At 42.6% G+C, this 22,330-nt stretch overlaps 1 protein-coding gene across 1 annotated transcript; it reads right to left on the reverse strand.

The window, feature by feature from the left end:
* Window positions 1–2,764: 2,764 nt before the first annotated feature.
* LOC126386765 (proto-oncogene DBL) lies at window positions 2,765–21,835 on the reverse strand. The gene is made up of 26 exons (XM_050039341.1): window positions 21,755–21,835; window positions 19,984–20,118; window positions 19,654–19,770; window positions 19,228–19,377; window positions 17,857–17,981; window positions 17,563–17,677; window positions 17,347–17,466; window positions 16,777–16,968; window positions 16,130–16,321; window positions 15,872–16,052; window positions 15,529–15,617; window positions 15,291–15,391; window positions 14,056–14,122; window positions 13,698–13,813; window positions 13,495–13,564; window positions 13,303–13,395; window positions 13,015–13,107; window positions 11,388–11,513; window positions 10,372–10,587; window positions 10,105–10,197; window positions 9,905–9,983; window positions 9,267–9,312; window positions 5,818–5,990; window positions 4,062–4,177; window positions 3,535–3,647; window positions 2,765–3,414 (listed from the first exon to the last, which is right to left on the reverse strand). The coding sequence occupies exons 1-26, from the start codon at window positions 21,803–21,805 to the stop codon at window positions 3,333–3,335; spliced, it is 3,051 nt and encodes a 1,016-aa protein (XP_049895298.1). The 5' UTR covers window positions 21,806–21,835; the 3' UTR covers window positions 2,765–3,332.
* Window positions 21,836–22,330: the final 495 nt, after the last annotated feature.

Genomic DNA, 22,330 nt, shown 5'->3' on the forward strand with positions numbered 1-22,330 from the left:
CCTTTTTTCCCCCCACAGCTGACCTTTCAACTTGTCATAGCCAGTAATGCACAGGTGCAATTAATACAGTTAACGATGGCTCAGTTCAGCAGTTGGTCAGAGAGTGAGCAGACACAGAGGCAGAGCCCTGAAACTGAAGTTAAACAGAGTACAGTCCTCCTGGTTAATATTATAAATTATACTGTGGTTTTCCTGCTATGTTATGTCAGAATCTCTGCTGTAGTTAGTTTGAAACAGGAAGCAAGTACGCCTTGCTTTGCCCTGCCCAAACAGGTGCAACAGAGCTAACAGCAGAGTCAGGAAGATGTCATGTATCCATTGTCACCATAGCAACATAGGTCGCACTTTTGACACAGGCGCAAGTTCCGGCGCATACTGTGACGTCGGCTGCCTATAACTCCGTTTATCTCCGTTTATCTCAGTTTACATGCAAACGCGCAGCCGGAGTTTTCCAAAATCTCCACTCTGGCCGGAGTTTTTAGAAAAACTCGTTTTCAGAGGAGAAATCTCCGTTTGCGTGTAAACGAAGGGCACAAACGAAGGAAGATGTCTCCGTTTATCAAAATCACTGTGTACGTGTAAACAGCCTCTAAGCCTGCTAAAATTTAACTGAAGAAATCACACCAGTCAGGTTAAATTAAATCAATCCTGTGCTTATATTTGGGAAAATAATCATATACATTATGCATTATAATACAAGCTTTCACAATGATTCAAAATATCAAAAAAGTGCAAAATAAGCAAAGCAGCAAACACCAGTTTAAGGTACAGTGGAAAAGACACATTACAGCCTTAACAACATCTGATGTTACAGTAGAGCCTGTGGTCGGTGGATTTAAAATAAATTAAACATTGAGTTTAGTGGTCACATTATTAAGACAGTCCGGCATTCACAATCAAGTGACTGCAATGTTCCCACTGTGGGTGTTACATACTGTGAAAATGAATCTTTTTTCAGTGTTAATCTCAGGTTTAGTGTTGATCTATATAGTCCAGAGATGCAGCTGCATGAATCTGATGTACCTTTTGTCACTTGAAAGCTGAGTGTCAACGTCTGACTGTCCAAAAAAAGTTTCACCACTGAGATGACTATTGTCCAACATTGTGTTTCATATCTAAAATTCTGATTTTTACATATTCACAGTTAACTACAAATCTGTCACATACTGTATCTGCCCTTCAGAGATAAACCCTCAGCACATGATGGCGGTAAAGTGGCAGTGTTTTCATAACCACTTTTCACACTTTGCTTGAAAGCTGCTCGGCTGTTAACAGTGTCAAGAAAATCCGACTGGGCAGTTTTAAAACCAGGCAGTTTTTTTCCCATAATGTTTCCTCATTAATTCAGCTCTCCAAATTGAAAATCTATAATTCACGTAGTAATCCACAATGTAACTGTAATAGTTCAGCTGGCAATTAAAGTTCTACACTACTGTATTTACAGTTACTAGCTAACACTGAGCACGGTTCCCTGTTGGTGTGTAATAGCAGTACAGGCAGAAATAAAGCAGCAGGCATGTGCAGTGATCTGTCCATGCAGAGCAGCAAACTAACAGACTTAAAGTTTGTCTCGTGTCAGTGGTAATAACAGCTGAGGCAGAGGATGAGATTAGATCTGATGGAAGAGTTGCAGAATTATCACCAATAAAAATTAACAGATGCCAAAGGAAAAATATTGGAAAAAATAATAACACATTATCACCATCAAAAGCAGCAAACTTAAAGAATAAATACAAAAAATTACTAACATTTGAAATATGTGCAATCTATAAATCAAACAAGCATTGGATTACAACAACCAGCTACGATAAGACTGTGTTAAGTACTGCAGGACTTTCCCACAGACCCAGATGGTTCATCTTGAGGACTTAAAGTTATTAATTACACCTGCACCTTTCCTGCCATGTCAACAAGGGTGTTTTCGCATATAGTCCTTTTTAAACAAACCGAACTTGGTCCTCTTAAAGTGCACCAAAAAGTGGACCAACAGAAAAGGGACTCAGTTCTTTTTGTGTTCACATTGTGGATTCATTTGAAAGAGGACTCAGTTCTCTCTCTGGTCAACTTCAGCTCTGATGGGGTCTCAGTCCTCTTTCTGTTCACACTATAGCCTATATATATTGACATAGTTTTGCTTTTACTTTGACGTGGCACTGCAGTGTGATTATGAAGCCCCTCACTTTCAGATTAACTTAATATTGGAGGAAACCCTTAGCGTTTCTGTGCTGTAGACTGTTGCTGTTTGATGTATTCTACATTCCACATCTGGACACGTGCAGTATCTTCCCTGGACCAAACTATTCCTTGTCCTGCATCCTTGCAAGCATTACAGGCCGACATGGTTTCGTCTGATCTAGAGCGCTGAATACAATGGGAAAGAGCAAAGTGAACCTGGAGCGCTTTGTGTTCACAAGGCACAGGTTAAGTGAACCGCACCGCAGACTTGAAGTGAACCGAATTTACACCACCCCACGAGGTGGTCTGAGTTCGGTTCTCTTCAGAGGGGTCTGAGTTCTCTTGGAGTGTTCACATATGCCCAAAAAATGCTGTGTCACAGCTCTGAGTCTGCTTAGAGGGCTGAAAAGGACCAAGTATGAAAACACTCTAAATGTCGATAGAGGGTATGCAATAACATTTTCAAAAAAAAACCACCACAATGTCTGTTATGACCTTGACTGAATATTGCCACACTTCTTTTCTTGCCTTTTTTTCTGTCATGTGTCTGCAGATACTTTGCTTTTACCACTAAGAGGTGGAGTAACCATGGCCATTTTGACATTCAATAACATCACATGCATACCATCTGGTGATGTAGCTGGCTGCTGTAGTAAAGAAAGAGGGCTGAAATTCCTTAAAAATGATGACACCAAGGTAAAGCTATACTCCAGAACTGACTGTTGTACAAAAAGAAGCCACAATAATTAGCTGAGCTGTTTGGCACATGAACAGTTATGATATGTTAGTAGGCATATGCATGATTTCTGTCATATTTCATAAGAAAATAGAAATGATAAAACTTGAAGTCCAACAAAAGTCCTGTACGTATGAATAAAAGTTTGACGTTTCAAAGTCCAAATAATCAACTGCGTTACTGCTGGGAAAAAAAGAGGTTCCACATATGTGCTTTGCATTGTTACAGTCTTCTGAGGTTCATCCTGTAGTTTACAGCCTTCTGAGGTGAGAGTGTCACAGTAGTTTGAAGAGTAAAATACGCAGTTGATGTGCTTCAATCTGATGATCTGCTGAACGTCTCAGCAGAGTCAGATTCCCCGTTTTAGTCAGGAAGTTGATGGAATACCTTTGTGTCCTCTATCCTCTGTTCTGGTTGGCTCTTAGTAGGTCTCTCCCAGAATCCTGTGCAGGTCCTCAGGTAGGACACGCCCCTCTTCCCCACGGCTTATATTCCTCACCATCCTATGATTACACACACGGAAACACAGACACATAAAAAAGTGACAGCTCAGTATTTTCATCTCTAGTCTGTATTTAAAATTGTCTGTGATCAACATTTCTGAAACAAGCATATTATTTTACCACATTCCAGACATTTCCTCATGCAGCAGTTGGATGACATCACCACAGTTAAAGATGATGTCATCGGCGCTGGCCATGCTGCTCTCTACCATGACCCTGTACCTGCCCGCCACCTGGAGCAGAAGAAAGACAAGTGAAACGCAGGAGAAAAGTGCATTCTGGTACTTTTCCACATGCAGTCTTAAATGTAGATAGACAGATTCACAAACAGAGTGCAGGTTCTATTTCCATCAAAATTTTTGGCCATTTCAGGATCATGACTCATAGCCCTCATCCAAGAAGTATTTTGGTTTAGTCTCTGTCTGCGTTTGCCCACCAAGCTGTAAATCATCGGTGTATGGTTGCCAATGCAAGAGGACCACACGTCGGGAGACAAGTCAAGCTCATGCTGTATCCTCGGTTTCAGCAACCAATAGCATTTGTTGTGGGCTGTCAGTAGCTCCAAGGCTCAGTGTTCATATACTCCGCTTGGCGTAACAAATAATTTCTCCATTACTACATATGCCATGACCCTAATAGAATCTCACCAGGGGGGCGGGCTGATCCTCCTCATCTGAATCGGATAAGTTGGAGAGGTCTGTAGCTGCACCCCAGTCCTCCAGGCCCTCACAGATTGCCACTGAGTGGGCAGGGACAGGCCAAGCTGTGGGCGACACGACAGCTGAGACAACTATAAAGGGAAGCACTACAGTTTTTAATCATTAATATTCCAAGATCTACAGTATGTGTATGCACTGGCTGTCATGACAAAGATGCTTTTTAGTTCATGCAGAATGGCTGACTGATGGTAAATTTAATCAACTGAAGCATTACGTGCATGCTACGGTGACTGAGAAAGCTAAGTTCACAGCTGAAAAATCTGTCTTTTGACGTGACAGTGACGTAGTTAGAGGCAGGAAGAACTACAGGCTGTTTCAGCTTGGACTAGGCATTCCCTAGACTCCGCTCAAAAACAGAATTTCCTTGCTCTCTTTGCTTGTTTCCAAAGGCAAAAATGGCATTCAGTAATATGACTGCAGTGGATTTTATGGATGAGGATATATTATACAATGTCTTAGCTGGCTCAGATATTCAACTGTATTTATTTGAGCCACAGTATATGGCTGAAGGCCGGTGGGGATCCTCCAGAATTTGAGCTGCAGAGAGCAAACACAGACTGACAGTCCCTTTGCTCAAATTGCCCTCTGATGCCGACAGAAACTGAATCATTCTGCTGCAATGAATCTCACTGTGAGCAGTTTTTGTTTGATGCTGTTGCCAATGCCAACCCTGACAAAGCCTGTGCTCTATATTACTTTGCATGAAAGTTTTACTCCTCAATTTGACAGAGGTGTGCTGGAGACCTTCTTCAGGATCCTGAGGATAAACTGGAAAAGACCAGCAGGGCCAAGAGAGCAGACGACTACTGAGTATTTTCATCACCTAACACTATTATAAGCTGTTTTGTTGAGTTGCTTCTTAGAAAAAATGTTCTTAGTAATTTAAGTTGAGCTTTTATTGTGAAAAGAAAAACAGAAGGAGTGAATTCGTAATGGGCTGAAATGGGCAATGTAAAAAATTGAGTATAGCATTAGTTCAGGCAGGACACCATGTCAAGCTCAGCTCACATCCCAGCTACATCAGCTAATCTCAAACAGCCACTCAACAGCAGCTGATTGATGGAAGGGAGTCAGCTGATAGATCACATGATTCCTTTCTATTCAGGGCGCCCTATTTAAACTGCTCTGGCCTGCCTACTGTTGCTGCTTCCTCTGCAAGCCGCTTTGCAACCTGTCTCCACCCCAGCTCCTCCTTTTTATGTAGTGTCTGACTTATCAATGACATTTGCTGCTGCTCTCTCTGCCTCAGGCTTTCCTCGTTTGCACATGGAAGGGCAGAGAGGTGTGCTCTCTCTGCCTTAGGCTTTCCATGTAGGCGTGTGAAAGAGGTTTTCTGCGTAAGCACATGGAAAGGCAGAGAGGCCCCAGAACAGAACCATACGCCAAATATAATACTGCAAATGGAAGTAATGTTTTCTTTGATGAGAACTCAGCTTTCTCTGTCAGTACAGCACACAGTGAGGAATTTATTGCTTCAGTTGGCTACATTTATGATCAATGCTGATTGGACATCCACATAAACGGTGGCAAATTTTCCCTTCAATATCTGGCCAAAGAAAGACCCATACAAAACCAAGAGGTTTTCATTAATTTCTCAAACATTAAGTCACAAGAAAAAACAATTTCTTTCAAGACATGAGTACTGTGTGTTCTACTTTGTGTGTAGTCAGTCTCAGCGACTCACTGCGTCGAGGTGAGTGAACCACGGGATCTGAGTGGGCGGGGCTGGTGTGTGTGGACTCCTCCCCCCGGTACCTGTTGGAGTGGCTTGTTGCCGAGGAACTGTGAGGAACAGGGAGACACGCTGAGCAGCCTCCCACCGACGCTCCGCCCCACGACACACACATCTCTGATGCACTAAAACCACATCGCCATGGGAACAAGACACGACCACAACGAACAAAAACAAAAACAACAACAACAACATCCACGGTGTCACAAAACGAGCTCATCCACATTCTATTAATCAATACAGCATTCCGTCAAGTTCACAACCACATGTATTTCAGCGTCTGATTTCAAAGGATGTTTGAGTTTGGAACACAAATATCAATTATATCAGAGATCGCTGAAATATATGGAAATATTATTTGTAGTACACAGTATTCTGCACACATACCAGGCCTTGATTAAATAGCATTTGCAAATAATCCACAGTGTGGCTTTAAGTAGTAGATGGGTGGAGAAAAGAAAATTAAGATAGTCATAGGAATTTATTTGGGAGTCACTTTGTCTTAACACATTAAAGCCTACCCATCTGCTGGATAAAGTAAAAACACTTAAATTACTTACAAATGCAATGTGACCACACCAAAATCATGTACACAAACCATTCAAAAAGTGACAAACACCCACAGTATCTCATCATCCATATGTTGGAGTGATTAAAAAACCCCACGAGACAGTCTCTGAATAGGATTTTCCCATGCTATTTCCCATTCTTTGACAACTGCACTCTAAGTCTTTGTGAGTGTATTTACAGTAACACTTTACTTGAAGGTATCTACATAAGGGTGACATGACACTGTCATAACTATGACATGACACGGTCATAAACATTATGTACATGTCATAAACGTTTATGACTACTGTCATTAAGTGTCATTCGGTTTTTGTAATGACAACTTGACATTGTTTGGGTTGTCTTGATTATGACAACTTGACATTAATTAAAGTGACATTACCAGAAGTTGTCTTTGTCATGACAAGTTGACATTAAATTTGTTTAGGATGTCCTTATTATGACAAGTTGACATTAACCAGGATGACATTACCAGAAGATGTCTTTGTCATAACAACTTGACATTAACAAGAAATGGTAATGTCACTTTGATTAATGTCAAGTTGTCATAATGAAGACAACCCAAACAATGTCAATTTGTCATTACAAAAATTGAATGACACTTAATGACAGCAGTCATAAATGTTTATGGCATGTACATAATGCTTATGACAAGTTCATGACAGTGTCATGTCATAGTTATGACAGTGTCATGTCACCCTTATGTAGATACCTTTGAGTAAAGTGTTACCGTATTTACTTTAAGGATAATTGTGGCATTACTTTCTACTGTCAACAAACTCGTCAACGAAAAGACCAAAACCAAAAATGTGTTGGTCCTTCTCCCCGTGCTTTATGACTTCCCTAGCCCCAAGCCCATTGGGCCTAGCCCGGGAACCAGACGAATCTCTGAGCAATAGTTTTATTTTTCTAGCCCCCGTCCCATTCAGATTTCAGCAAACCAGGTCCTGGTCGAGTCAAACACATTTGCTTATCTAATATGAGGCATGTTTGATGTGATTACTGATGACTTGCAGAGCCTTACGCTTTACACAAAATATGTGATGATGTCATTTTTGGCTCATGCACCCCCACAACAGGGACATGACAGTGAGCACATACATAGCTTAGTAAAGAGGAGCACCTATCAGGCATTGTGATGAAAAAAATGGCAACACTGGTGCACAGATACATTGATGCTACACCCACCACAGTTCATCTCTGCACACTGTTGTCTATTTACATTTGTCTGTCACCGTTAGTGCTATACATCACATGATTGGTTGTAGGGCTCTCCAATTGCATCCAGAGGCACTGTGATTTACAGCCGTTTATAACGCCCCTTTGGAAATTGAAAAGGGAAATGAGAGTTTCCAGACGAACTCACATTTGCATCGCCAGACTACATTTATCCCTACTGTAATATAAATCTTTAAAATGGGTCACAAATATACATTCATCTTTTTTAAAAACGGCTCAGTAATTTCAGCTGGGATTCTGCACTCAAAGAAAAAAACACTTTGGGCTGTTTGTATTTCTTTGAATCAATCACAGTCATCTTGGGCAGCGCTATGGCGGCCGATGACAGGCTAATATCCACAGTCTACATCCAGTGAGCCAGACCAATAAGCTTGGTCAGACTTTGGACACACAAACAATACTTGTTAGGGGCACCAGCTGATTGTTGGTTTTGATCTTTTCATGGAATTTGTTGAAAAAGAAAAAAAACACCATGGTCTTAAAATATTTGACCCCCCAAAAAACTTTGTGCCAATGTTAATCATTTTCCTGCAAATGAGTCATTAGCAAGTTGTGTTGTTGAGGTTTCGAAGACCCAACCATTCATCACATTTACAACATGCTAGCATGCTATCAGAAGACAAAACACTGGTATCTCCCACAAAAACTCCACAGACACATTCATCTCCAGCAACACTCTTTAAAGTTTCATGTTTGACACTATCCTAGAGAACCAACGATTGACAAACACCTGAGTAACAACTGTAAGCTCTTGGAAAACCTCTAACAATTTTCTCTGACCTACAATTTGGCAGCTGTTTCTTTAAAGGCATACTGTGCAAGGATGCCTGTTACTGTTTGTGAGCACGCTCTCCAGCAAAACTGAAAGTAAAAGCCAACCCCAGATTCACTCTCATCTGGCATTTTGCCTCACTACATTTGTGGGTTTTTTTTGGCACTGTGTCACCTGGATTCCTGCTGCTTACAGTCTGGTACCTGACTTTTTGTAAAGCCTTGACTCCACCTGAGTGCCTATAAACATCCCCAGCACAGAAAATCATAAGAAAATAAGAAAAAACAGAGAGAGGGCAGAGTCTCTGTCGAAAAATACACACACTTCTAGTGGGTCATGAGTGATGGTTGAGAGGGATTGCTGTAGTATGAGTAGAAAAATCCTGCACAGTATATCTTTCAGAAACATCTATCATGTACACATTTGCAGTATTTTCAGTGTATACGGCTCTCCATGGTGCTGAAATTGTGCAGCGTGGCATTTCAGCACCATGGACAGTGTTAAAGCCATCTGTAGGACTTGGCAGTGAAGTCACGAAAACTGGGTTCTCAAGGGTAATGACAAAGACGTGGATACACCACGTACACACACACTGCACACGAACATACTCATTCAGCAACTGCTGTTGATAAAAACGAGATGGTGGCATGTGGGTGAAACTGAGTGGGTCTTTCAGAATTTTGATTGCTATTATTACCACTATAAGTGAAAGACCCTTTTCCTTCAAGTATCAAGTTTTAATCAGTTTCTGATTAAAAGTGATCAGGAGGTCATGAACAGACACAGAGGATGACAGGGAGGTCATGCAGACAGAAATTACCTGTCAGAGAGGGGGTTGTCTGAAAGTGTAAGATAAGGCACCTCATCTGAGAAAACAAGAAGGGACGAAGGACAAAGACATATTACATATGGGGTAGTTGAATCATCCCAACATCAGTTTGGATTCCACCCCAAGACCTTCACGAGAACTCAAACATCTGATATTCCTACGGAAATTACCTTTAAACTTAGCAGAACAGTAAAGAGCTGACAATGACAGAAGTTACATGATATAGCTGCAGTTCTATATCGCCTCTTCTCATAGACATATCAGAGGTAAACTCAAGTTAAACAAAATAAAATCAGGCTCTTCAAAGAAAGTAGTGTACATATACAGCAGGGCTGCATAGTTGAAATAGACTAAACTGCACTTTAAAATGTAACTGTTACTCTTTTTAGGTGCCTTTTGTGTTTAGTTCAAGTTCAATTTGTCCAATAGAAGAATGTAAGTAAATTGTTTTACTTTAGCAGTATACTGAAAGCAGCAGAAAGGCAGAATTGAGTACTCTTCAATATCTGCTTATGGCAAGTATTATTGTTATTACGATACTTAACAGTGCTAGTGCACACTATATATTTCCCTCATATCGTGCAGCACTAATGTAGAGGCAGCAAATGAATTATAGCAGTAATAGAAACCTTGACGCATCTTCTGCTGGTTGGTGAGAATTTTTCGAAGCTCTGTCAGCCAGGCAACTTTGATCTCAAGAGTGGGAGCCTAGACACACACACACACACACACACACACACACACACACAGACCATAACACAAAAAGGTTTGATTCAATGACCTAAAGGTACATGACACATAAAATACTAAAAGAAGAGATAGAAAATACCTGAACTATGTACACCACTTCTCTGCCACTGTACCAGATTTCAAATTTCTTCACATCTCCTTTCACATTTTCTGTGATTCCCACTGCACTCATCTACAGGAAGAGAGAAGACATTACATTTCCCTATTACCTCGACACTGTTACAGTATTTTTATTAGAACCAATAATATGCAATAAAAACATAAAGGAAGGATTCATTGTAAGGCTGCTGAGTTGGACTGCATTAGGTGGAGCTAATAAAATGAGTGCATTATATTGAATTGTTACTCTGAGGCAGGATTTGAAGCTGTAGAAGGGCGTCCTGTCGTGAGCGTCGTCGTCCCTGCGCTTGCAGAAGAGCAGGGCGAGGTCATAGAGGAAGAGGTGTCTCTGCATGGGTTTGAACCTGGCCAGCTCCTTCATGCGCACCGCTGCCCTCTTATGGCTGATCCACACGCTGAAGCTGCCCTGCAACACCACTCGGCCCAGCTGGCTGAGGTCGCCCTGAGATGGACATATGGACAGACGGACAGATGGACCGACAGGTGGACAGAGAAGAAAGGAACAGAGATGAACTGCACCAACAAGTGAGAGATTCACTGCTTTATAGTAACGTTTGAGATACACAAAGTAGTTCCACAAATTGTATGGACTATATTTGTAAGTATGAATTGATTTACAATAAAATCTAGCAATCTGATTCAAGATGATACTTAAGTGTACGAGCAATTATACAGATTTGCAACAAAATCAGCTTTTTTGTTTTTTCTTTTTTATTTTGTGATACACCTTGTGAATTTGGATATGTTTATGTACAGGAGTTGTACAAACACTTTATATACAATTTTATTATTATTATTTTTTTAAAAGACAGAAAAAACAGAGGTCATACTGGCTCAGAAGAAGAATTGAAAGGAGTGACACAGTAATATTTTAACTTTTGCTGCTGATAAATTCATCATGGTAAATAGTAGAAATATTATTGTCTTATAATTTTCTATTTTCTGATCAGAGTAAACCATAAAATTCCTAACTGAATGATGTTTTAATGAATCAATGTCAGCACAATGAATACTAAACACAACCAGATAATTGGAATTTTTCCACAAACATCAAACTTTTTAGTCTAATTTAATGGTTCATTTAATTAATGCCTGAGGTAATAGAGAGTGGGAGTCAATGGGAAATATGATGATGCATAGTATGCAAGTATTGGACCATTTTATATTAAGACATAATTATGTGTCATATATCTGGCATCCACTGTCCACTCTGTTGTATCTATTGGTTTGACTGGTTGGTACCTGATATCCAGTGATGGCTATCTGATGCATGGAGTCATTGACAGACTTGAGCAGCTCCAGCATGGAGTGCAGAGCCTCCTGGAGTTCACAGCGGTAATGTTCCTCCGTACAGTGTTTCAGTAGCTCCTGAACAGAGACAGAGACACAGGCAGACAGGTCAGTGTTTTTCAGTTTATCTAATCTAGTCAGTCTCCATGAACGTCTGCTTACACAAATTAGTTTTGTCTGGGGGATTGGCCTTCATGTTGTCAATTTGTCTCCGTGCCTGTTTAAGATGTCTACCTGTGTCCTCATAAGTGTGGGCACTTTGCTGGTAGTATAACTGTCTTGATTGCTTGGCTCTTTTAACCATCATCTCTTTGTCCATTCATCAGTCTGAATGTTTTTTTCTGAACAAAACCTATTACAGTGCAGACTGACCTGACCATGATCACGTGAATCTGTGGAAGGCGAGGTCAGCTAGTAGTCAGTCCACTGATTAGATCCAGAGTGAATTAGATGGATTGCCACGACATTTGCTTCAGACATTCATGTCCCCCTAATTTTGGTTTCCTCTAGTGCCACCATCGGGTCAAACTAAGGTCAAAAAGGTAAAAACTGCCAAATTAATATTTTCATATGGCGGGGTTTTATTTGGTTCAATTTATAGGGGCTTTACTGACATGGGAAACGTGTTTACATCGCCAAAGCAAGTGTGAAATAAAAACAAAAACTGTATGCACAGTGGGTAAAGATCTACTAGAATCTGGTTTATATAAATGTCACTCCTGACGGGTACACCTCAGATACACCCACCATACAAGAGAAAACATACCTCAAAGCCTGTTTCACAACATTTCAAGGAAACGTGTCGCTCAGCCTAGAAACTGTAGCAAAACAGTGCACACCGTTTTGACACTTAACGTGCCCCAGACCTTTGACATGCAAATGAACTTTGCAGCAAAGATGCAGAGTTTGACTGGAGACATACTTGCTTTTTTATCCACACGGATGCGCAGACAACCGGCTGCATCGTGACCAGAATTGTTCCTAAACTTGCTAATGTACTACTTGAGGGCACACCAGAGAAGTCAGACCATACAGAACTTCCAGATGTACACAATGCAAGCAACAAAGATGGCAACACTCGAGGAGGTTATATTGGTAAATCTGAGATCACGGCAGAAAAGCAACAGCGACGTAAATTTATGTACATGTCAGGCCCCCTCGAGTATGTTTCTCACACTGCCCCCACCAGTCATGTGCATATTGCACTTTGCGTACATGTAGCAGTAATTTCTGAGAAAGCGCACAACTATGGCTCCAAATGGACGCAGAATACGCAAGGCAGCCATCATGCACACATGACTGGGTAACTAAAACCAAGTACATCTCTGTCTTAAGCGTGCCACATCTCTGCTTACTCTCAACATGACTAATACTACTTTTCAAGAGTCACTGAGTCACTCTGCTTGACACAATTTTGCTTTCACACAGCAAAATCTTATCATTCTGCAAAAAAAGACTGAAATGATGCACATCTCAAAACAATTGGCCTTTATGATAACACCTAATAACAAAACCTTTTAAACGTGCATTTCTGCAGGACTCTATCACTAACTGATTCAGATACTCAGATGTACAGAACCTTGAGTAGCAGCTGGTACTTGGTGAGGCGCTGGACTGGTTTCAGGAGGTAAGAGTCCAGACCCAGCTTGTGGTCCAGCTTCTTCTGGCACTCCTGCGGAGAGAGTGAGAGAGATTTTGCTGTAATACACAGAGCATGATTGGAAAACATGAATGTGTTCAAAATATAGGAAACACAACAACTTTACATGCAAACATCTCAAGATCATGCTTTCTATCAACACTCATTCAAATGACCATCAATATGAGACAATGAGTGGATCAAGTTAAATATCCAGTATGTAACTACCTGAAAAAAGGGCGAATCAGAGCACTGTCTCCATAGCAACTCAGATCGAGGCTTGTTTTGGCAGTAACGCTCGTACACCTGGAACTTCTCTTTCTGCTCACACACACATACACACACACAAATGTACAATTAGATACATTATGCTGTATCACTTCACATGAAGTTCCAGTGTTTCTCCTCATGTTCCCTCACCCGCTTCAGGAAGCAAGCCCCCACCCGCTCTGGCGTCTCCAGGCAACCCTGCAGATCCTGGAGAAAGATCCTGAGTGTAGAATCCAAGAGGAAAATGAACGGAAATTGGATTGAAAAGAAAGGAGGGGACAACTCAGTGACAGCTTGTGTGTGTGTGTGTGTGTGTGTGTGTGTGTGTGTGTGTGTGTGTGTGTGTGTCTTGCCTGCTGTGAAACTGGTAAATCTCTGGCATGTTGCCAAACAGAACGTCCTTCTGGCTACGTAGAGCTGAAGGAAGAAGATTAGACATGGATGGGTCCTCCATTTCTGCCCTGTAGCCCTGATAAGAGGAGAGGAGAGGACAAAGGAGATGACAACAGTAGTAATAATAAAAAAAAAAGGACAGGAGGACTTGATAGGAAACAGGAAGTACAAAATAACAAAAAGTGTTTATACAACAATGCGGATTCAAATTCAGCCAAGTAGCCCATACATGTATATATTCTTCTTCATACCCTCCATTGCTCTGCACTTTAAATTATCCATTAAAAGGAAAGGAAAGAAAATCTAAAAGCAACTTACCAGAAGGACAGAGAGCAGCTCGTCCACATAGATCCTCTCTGTAGCTATGAGTTCCTTCATTATATGACTAGAAGGTGTAAGAATGAGAGAAAAATAGAGAAAAACTCAATGCAAATCAAAACAAAAGTCTTAATGCTGCTGTGCAAACTCTGACCTTGGCACAAAAAGTTAAGAGAGGCTCATGTATGGGTCACACCAGCCTGTTCTCATCTCCAGGTCGTCAAATACCCACACTTACTAACGCCCTCAGATTGTGATATCAACCCCGAAGGCACCCTTTAATGTCTTTATGCACCAGGCTTTTCAGCAAACTCCCATGGTAACCCATAGCAGCAATACTTGACACTGTGACGTAGTACTGTGGTTTCCAACTGGTTCAGCCACGGGGTCCAGATTCCTCCTCAGTCATTAGTTCAATGTCCACACAGTTAAATACATTCAGCGTCACACTTGTGTTTGGCCATGTCATCAAAGTAGTTTGCTGTCTCTGTCAAGTAGCTGTCTGGTAGTGTGGTAGTCTCACTGTACGGCAGGAAACGGCACTTCAGAATAACAGCTCTGTGCCAGAAATTCACTGTACTTTAAAATAAAGTGTGTTTTCTACAAACTACACATCTGCAAGTCACTTGCAGTCCATTCAGAATGGACCAATGACCCACTTTTGGACCACAACCCACCAGTTGGAAACCACTGACGCAGTATAAGGAGCAATAAAGTCTGCGTAGGGCAGGAAGGCGGGGTCAAACAAAAGTATGACTTTCACCCAGGAGATCACAGTTTGTGTCCCGTGTGAAACCAAAAGTCCATATTGTTTTATCGTAGTGCTACATAATTGACACACAGTTGTAGCACACTGACATTCACGCGACGTAGGCTATTTACATTACGGTATGTTATTGTTACAAATGTTCTTACTTTATACCAAAAATGATCTTTTTTCTAAACCTAACAGAATAGTTTGGTTGCCTAAAACCTAACTTTGAGCATTTCACAACATCAACCACATGTTACGCTGTGTTTCAGCTGTGTGTCACATACGCTACAGGATGCCCTGTGCGTCGCTATGAGACGCTGAGGGGCGTAACCAAGCGTCTATATTTGACAACCTGGAGATGTCAATGTTTTTGTAACAAACACACATGCACACACAGCTTAATACACAAACAGTGCAAGGTTAGAGTCCCAGGTCAAGCTCAAGCAGAAGGATCATGTGTGAGAGGTGAAACATTGCGTACCGTGTGACCTGCTCTGGATTGTCTTCTGCCTCTGAGTCTGTTTCTGTGGTGGAGCCGTACAGACAGCTACGGTTGCCCTGGAAATCATGCATTACCTCGATCTGACAAAACACACATGAAACAAGTATCTCAGCTTGGGGCCTTGGACAGCTTTGTAAGACAAGTTCTGGCATATTTTAAATCAGCGACATTATGTTGCCAACATTTGTTCATTAACACTACATGCATACACACACACCTTGCGCTGGCTGTTGTTCCTCCTCGCCGCTCTCTTGCCAGGAAGCAGGTCGAAGGAGAACTTGGAGTTCAGAACGTTAAAGTCTACACCTGTGGAGAGAATCACACAAATATGACTGCTGATGACGGTGCCCTAGGCAGCCACATGAGATATACAAGAGGAAAGAAAAATGGTATTAAATGTCCAATGTCGTGAGAAGGGAGTACTAGTGAAAGGATAAGTCAGAGTTGTGCTTGTGAGGAGTGGAGTTCAGATGAATGTATCATAAAAATATCCAGATAGTGCACAGAAATATGTGTCAGAAAATATGGGCTGAGATATGGGGCAGTCGGAGGGGTCGTACCATGTTTGGGAGAGAAGAGAGGTGACTTGCAGCGCTGTGCGGTCTGGTCAGGTTCAGGCCTGGGGGCCACCAGCTGAATCGGTCTGACCTGTACATCGGCCAGCTTCCTCAGACACTGCTCTCTGTTCTTGATCATAGACTGCACCGAGTTCAGCTTCTCTGTTACCATGGATATTTGGGACTAGAAGGAAAGAAAGTAAAAGCTGTGGTGAACTGCTGATCATCTCTTTGAGTTTGTGTTCAGTAGTGGTGCGTTACCTGCAGCTGTGGGGTGAGTATGGCTTCAAACTCCAGGCTCACAATGTCCTGGCTGTTTTTTAGTGCGGACGGCGCCCTCTCCTGGTGGCAGCTCAGGTACTGCAGCGCCTCCTGAGCTCCCTCTCTGGTTTGGAACTTGTCCACCATTTGACTCGCCAGGAGATAGGCGCCCTCGTCACACCACCTTAGGGCCTTTGCACACACACAAAGATACACAAGGAAACCCAAGGTTTATGGCACATTATATATATTTTAATTAGATCAAAAGAAAGAAAAAAGATTCACGTGATAAGATTTAACAATTGTACTTTTTAAGATTTTTTTTTCCACCTCTGTCAAATGTGAAACAAAACAATAGCTGTCTTTCAGTAGCATAAATCTAAGATGGAGGACTGATGGATATACATTTTTTGGCGATGCCCCCATTTGTTTTGTAATATTCTGATATCAAAACAAACATACAGCTTACACTATTTGTGCATTGTACTGAAACCTGCATGGAAAATATAGAAAGTAGCAGAGCATGCACAGGCAAAAAGGTGAAGTGAAACACAAACACACAATTTAATTCAATGTTGTTTTTAAGTGCAATAATTCTGCTTTCTGTACATAAGCTATGACTATATGTTTCATGTTAGCATTTTTACGTCTTCAAGGCGAAGCAGCAGGTCTCGTGCTCGGGCAAGCGAGGCCCGCTTGGCGCGTGTGGCATTGGTGATGACGTCGCAGTAATGTCGCAGCTCGTTGCAGCGTTGGACGATGAGCGCCAGGGCATAATGGTGGTTGGCAGCCAACTGGTGGCCGTGCAGGATCACCACCTGGGCTCGAGCCATCTCCTCCTGATTCACAAACACACACATGAAGGTGTAAACTGATTTGGGTTTCATTTCCCCCACACATCCAAAGGGTGTTGTTTCCTGATGCAAGAAAACAATTACTGTGTGCAGAGCCTTAAACACTGTGTGCAATTGGACTTCATAAGTACGAGCTGATCACAACATTACAACTGCTCTAGCACTGTAGACAGACCCACAGCTTCCACAGTTACTCGCAGTGACAGAAGGTGGAACAAGGAGCATGCATGCATTGGTGAAAAATCATCCCAAACCCGTAAAGTGCTTTTCTAAGAAACTGAAAAAAAAAAAGAGAAAGAGGAAGGACATGGTCTCTTCCTTGACACCACATCTCAAACTGTAATTGTTGTTTGACTTTGTGACCTGAGCGTGTGCGTCTAGTATCTCCAGGTCCTTCAATAACTGTTCTGTCTGAACCACTGTGGTCCCCACAGGCGCAATGACCATCTCCTGCTCAGTGATCCTCTTCAGCACCTCCTCCATCTACACAAACACACACACACACACACACAGACAGTTAATCATCACAGCGGTGTAACATATAGTCAGGGCTCATATAACAGACACCAATCATCGCACCTGCTGGAAACTCATTTCATAGTGCAGCAGCTGGTGGTACTGCTGCAGCTTCAGGTGGTGTTTCTCAAAGAAGCCGTCAAACGCCTCCTCCATGTCTCTGAGCTGAGCCAGGAGCCTGAAACACACAGACGTTCACACAAGCTGCCTGCTGAGATAAAGGTTTAATAACATGTAAGCACCAAACTGAGAATATGTCTACTAAATCCTCTTGTCCATCCACCCTCCTAAACAAAACAACATCTGCTATTAAACTGAACTCTCATGCTGTGCTTCTCTCGTTCACTGGTGCTGTACCTCTGAACAGTGTCCATGTCTGATTTTAGGTCCCTCTCCTCCTCTACGTCTCTCTTAGAGGCCTTAACAGTCTCCAGGTTGGACAGCAGCAGCCGTCCTTCTTTCAGGACACCCCGTATATCATCCTGACATGACAACAAAAGACAAATGAAATCTAGAAAAAAAATAATTACCGCCTTGTGATTATATGCCTTCATGAACCAGTGACATTGTGGTTACAGTTGCATCCATGTCTGTCCAGACTCATATGTAGCCATGACAGTAGACAGAGCTTTAAATATGGATGTTGCTGCAAGAAGCACATCAAATTTTAAAACGTGGATGCTTCACACACATCTTCAACCCAAGAGCAAAGAAGATATATACAATCATCACACTGGGGGCGGCTGTGAGTCAGAGGGTCGTCCACCAATCAGAAGATCGGTGCTTTAATCCCCAGCTCCTCCAGTCTGCATGTCAAAGTAACCTTGGGCAAGATACTGAACCCCAAATCGCTCCCAATGGCTGTTCCATTGGTGTGTGAGTGCGTGTGAATGGTTACTGAGTAGCAGTACCATGTATGGTAGCCTCGGCCACCAGTGTGTGAATGTCTGTGTGAATGGGTGAATGTGACGCAGCGTAAAAGCGCTTTGAGTGGTCTGAAGACTAGAAAGGCACTCAAGAGCAGCCCATTTACAGTTTCAAGGTGGACACCCAAGATTAGTGTCACCAACTCAGTATCCGACCAAATGTCTTAGCGCGTTAAATAATGGCCAGAGAAGTGTTTTTGCAAAACATGATGATGTCACAGCAAAGCTGACCTTTGACTTTTTGAATATAAACTGTCATCATTTTATCCTATTAGAGATTTGTGTCAAATTTTGTCACAATCAGCATATGAATTCTTGAGTTATGGTCAAAAACATGTTTTTGAGGTCACAGTGGCCTTGACCTTTGACAACCAAAATCGAATCAGTTCATCATCAAATTCAAGTTGACTTTTGTGCCAGATTTGAAGAAATTCCCTCAATGCGTTCTTGACATATCACGTTCAGGAGAATGAGATCAATGCAAGGTCACAGTGACCTTGACCTTTAACCACTAAAATCTAATCAGTTCATCCTTAAGTCCAAGCCAACGTTTGTGCCAGATATGAAGAAATTTCCTCATGGTGCTCTTGTGATTTTGCGTTCACAAGAATAAGACAAACAAGGGTCACAGTGACCTTGACTATGACCACCAAAATCTAATTAGATCATTGCATCACTGAGTCAAAGTGAATGTTTCTGCCACATTTGAAGTAATTCTCTTGAGGCATAAAAACAGAGAACTCAAATACAAAAGCTCCCAGACACAGAGACAGAGAGTGAGAGAGGAAGAGACGGTGTCAACCTTCATCTGTCGGTATCGGTGTGTGTGTGAGTGCAGCAGGAACTCGATGGCATTAGCTTCGTCTGGAAGCTCAGTTTCAGATAGCTCTGATCCGAAGCCCTGCAGCAGCTGGGCGATCTCCTTCACTGTCACCGCAAAGGTCTCAATGGCCTGAAGACACACACACACACATTTTCACACACAGAAAAAAGACACACAAGCCGTTACTGAACATTTTTAATTCACATGGTTTATCAAGTTATGTAGTTTTAGCCAAACAATAAATAAAGAGAACAAAAACATGGCCTGTAAAAAGGGTTCACTGCTTGTGTGGTTTTATTTTCAGTTGCAAAGACCTTTAGGAAGTGTGCAGCCTGTGCAATCGAAGCTTTAATCTCTATAGCTGTAACTTGCCATGCTCTGGGGGATAGCATCAGAGGTGCATACCGTGCGGAGGACGATCCAGTCACTTTGGCAGTACTCCACTTTCGCAGTGAAGTCTGATGTCAGGTGGTTTTCATCGATGTAGCGCAGCAGGTCACCAACTGAACGCAGCATCACCACCTAGAAACACAACGCCACAGGGCATCCAATAAAACGACATCATGTTTCAACTTGTTTGTTGGCAGTGTGTAGTTAGTGAGCAGCAGAAAAGGACATCTACTGTTTATCAGATGGACAAGAAGATTGTGTGTAGTGCGGAGCAGATACAGGACTGTGCTGCATCAGATTAATAGTCTCCCACTCCTCAGTACTCAGTTTTTAACCCCTTCTCACCGGCATCTTTAACAGGAAGTCATCCTGGCTGAAGCGGAAGCCCAGGTCAGTGCTTGAAGACGGACTCGGGGCAGAGCTTAACAAGCCAGAGGGGCGGAGCACCAAGACCAAATGTAGATTTCCTGGAAATGAGGTCTGAAAGAGGAGAGAGTGTAATATGTTATTCATTAACTCAGCTTCATAGTATTTTTATTAATTAAACACAACTAAAGTGTGGACTGGAAGAGGGGACAAAGGATGAGAGGAGAGTAGTGGTATCAAAAATGCATAAAGTCACAACTGTAAATCAATCTTAGACCGCACGGCTCTGACTGCTCAGGATTTACTGAAGACCTAATTGTGATATACCATGAATTATTTATGTAAGCCTGGCAATGTGGTAAACTGGCTATTGTGAATTTATCCTCCGTTGCATCCCCCAGATGAGGCCAGGGGAGCACAGGATGAGAGGAGTCGGACATCAGTCTTAAGTGTTGACAGCTGAATGTTGTCAGTCGTGCAGTCTAGCTACGCTCAACACAGCATCAGCACCTCTCTGTGTCAATCTGGGAGGTCTATCTGTGTCTACAGCGCTTCAGCAGCTCTGACAGTCAGCTCCTCCGCCTGACGCTGCTGCCTCGTCACTCTTCTTCATGAAGATCAACGTGCCCTCACTTTACCTTCACTCTGTAAACACAGAGCTGCTGTCATTATTATGTTCGTCATTATGTGCAGTGAAGAGCAAAGCACTAATCAAGTGATCTGGTGGTCACTCTCTCCGCACCTGCTGCACCTGCTGTCCAACCCATACATTCTCTACAGTGTTTGCTCATATCCAGTGGCTTCAGGCATTATTAACCATGAGGAAGACTTTTACACTTCATATAAGCCTCTGTATGTGTTGTTGCTATTCATATACTGCTTTCACATTCCTCTCAGCTATAATGCACACAGTGTGTTCTCACCACACAAACAAAAGGCTCAGAACAGAGATCTTTTCCACTGTCTTCTAAGGCTGGTGACTTTATTATCCAAACACACCACCAGGCGACAGGTATTTTAGCACAGATGGGCTTGTTCTCTGGCAGTGACAAACAGCTCTCTGTCTTAAGGTGTGCTGTAATCATCACAACTAGTGATTTGAACCACAAGCTGCTGACCTGAGTGCAAATAAACACAGCCTTCTTTCCCATGCACCTACCTTCCTACAGCCTTAACACCCAAGTAAATAGTCATCCAAGTGTCAGTACAATCCTGGATATGTACTCATACAGCAGCCATGATGGATGTTATTGTATGATTGCAGAATTGTCAGAACATCTGCATTCCACAGCTGCATTTAGGGTCTGTGGGCATCAAGTATTTCACACATATTCCCAAATCTGTTACATAAAAGCTGCATAACTTGAACACACTCCACAGCTCCAGTCTGCAGAGCCGAAGCTGGTATCTGTTCTGGACCTGCAGTTGCAGTCCAAACACACACACAGAGACACACATACACACACACACACACACCAAACAAAACCCGTTTGTCATTGGCCTGTCCTGGTTCTCTACACACTCTTAACATTGAACAGCCGACTGAATCTTTCGAGTCTCTGCACCGAGAGGCATGTTAAAATATGTGATGCAGTTTGCACGGTGCTAAGAGCATATCCCAACCTCTGTGTCGCAGTACTGAACTGTCTTTAAGAGAGGCTCCTCTAGCTCTCTGCTCCTCTCACTCTGCTGCAGTATCCTCGCCGCCCCGCTTGAAGCCTCCCACTCCCCACCTCCCGGCGGAGCTTACCGCGGCCCGGCGCAGACGGGGGAACCCCCGCAGCGGGTTGGACTCGGCCATGGCTTTCGGCGCTTCCCTGCTCTCCCCTGTTCTCCCCGAGCCCGGGAAGTCTGCAGCGGGACGTGTTGTCGGGAGCGAGCAGCCGCAGCGATGGCACGGTAACCTACACTGCAGTGTCCGGGCGGGCCGAGCAGCGCGCTGAGTGCGCACCTCAGCAGACGCACTCCTGCTGGAGACCAGGATGGTGGGGTGTGTTTCACCTACCTGACGTCAAAGCCAATATAAGTTTGGTCGCCCCGCAGCAGCTCTGCACAGATGTCCATATTATTATATGTGAAAATTCAACACTACTATAATTAAATGTGATTTTTCATCTTATTAACATTCATTAGGGAGAATTACTCCCCTGCCTCACCCTGCTGTAAGACTATGCAAAATAAGCTGTCTTCATGTTTCTGAACTTATGTTTGATTACTAAACAGCGAAACACTCATTATCTCATCTCATCTGAAGAGCTGGTAGGAAATACAGTGAAAGGTATTGATTCATTTCCACTAGATCCGCAAGATGGCGCTTGGAACTCAT

The sequence above is a fragment of the Epinephelus moara genome, chromosome 3 (genome assembly GCF_006386435.1).
Source record: "Epinephelus moara isolate mb chromosome 3, YSFRI_EMoa_1.0, whole genome shotgun sequence".
Lineage (NCBI taxonomy): Eukaryota > Metazoa > Chordata > Actinopteri > Perciformes > Serranidae > Epinephelus > Epinephelus moara.

Bases quoted from the DNA above. Each gene is read 5' to 3' on its own strand.
- LOC126386765 (XM_050039341.1), bottom strand. From the start codon at position 21,805: ATGGCCGAGTCCAACCCGCTGCGGGGGTTCCCCCGTCTGCGCCGGGCC. The intron at 9,313-9,904 runs GTTTCTATTACT...TTGTTTTCTCAG, and splicing joins CCAGCAGAAGATGCGTCAAG to ATGAGGTGCCTTATCTTACA. The intron at 5,991-9,266 runs GTAATTTCTGTC...ATGTGGTTTTAG, and splicing joins GACAACCCCCTCTCTGACAG to TGCATCAGAGATGTGTGTGT.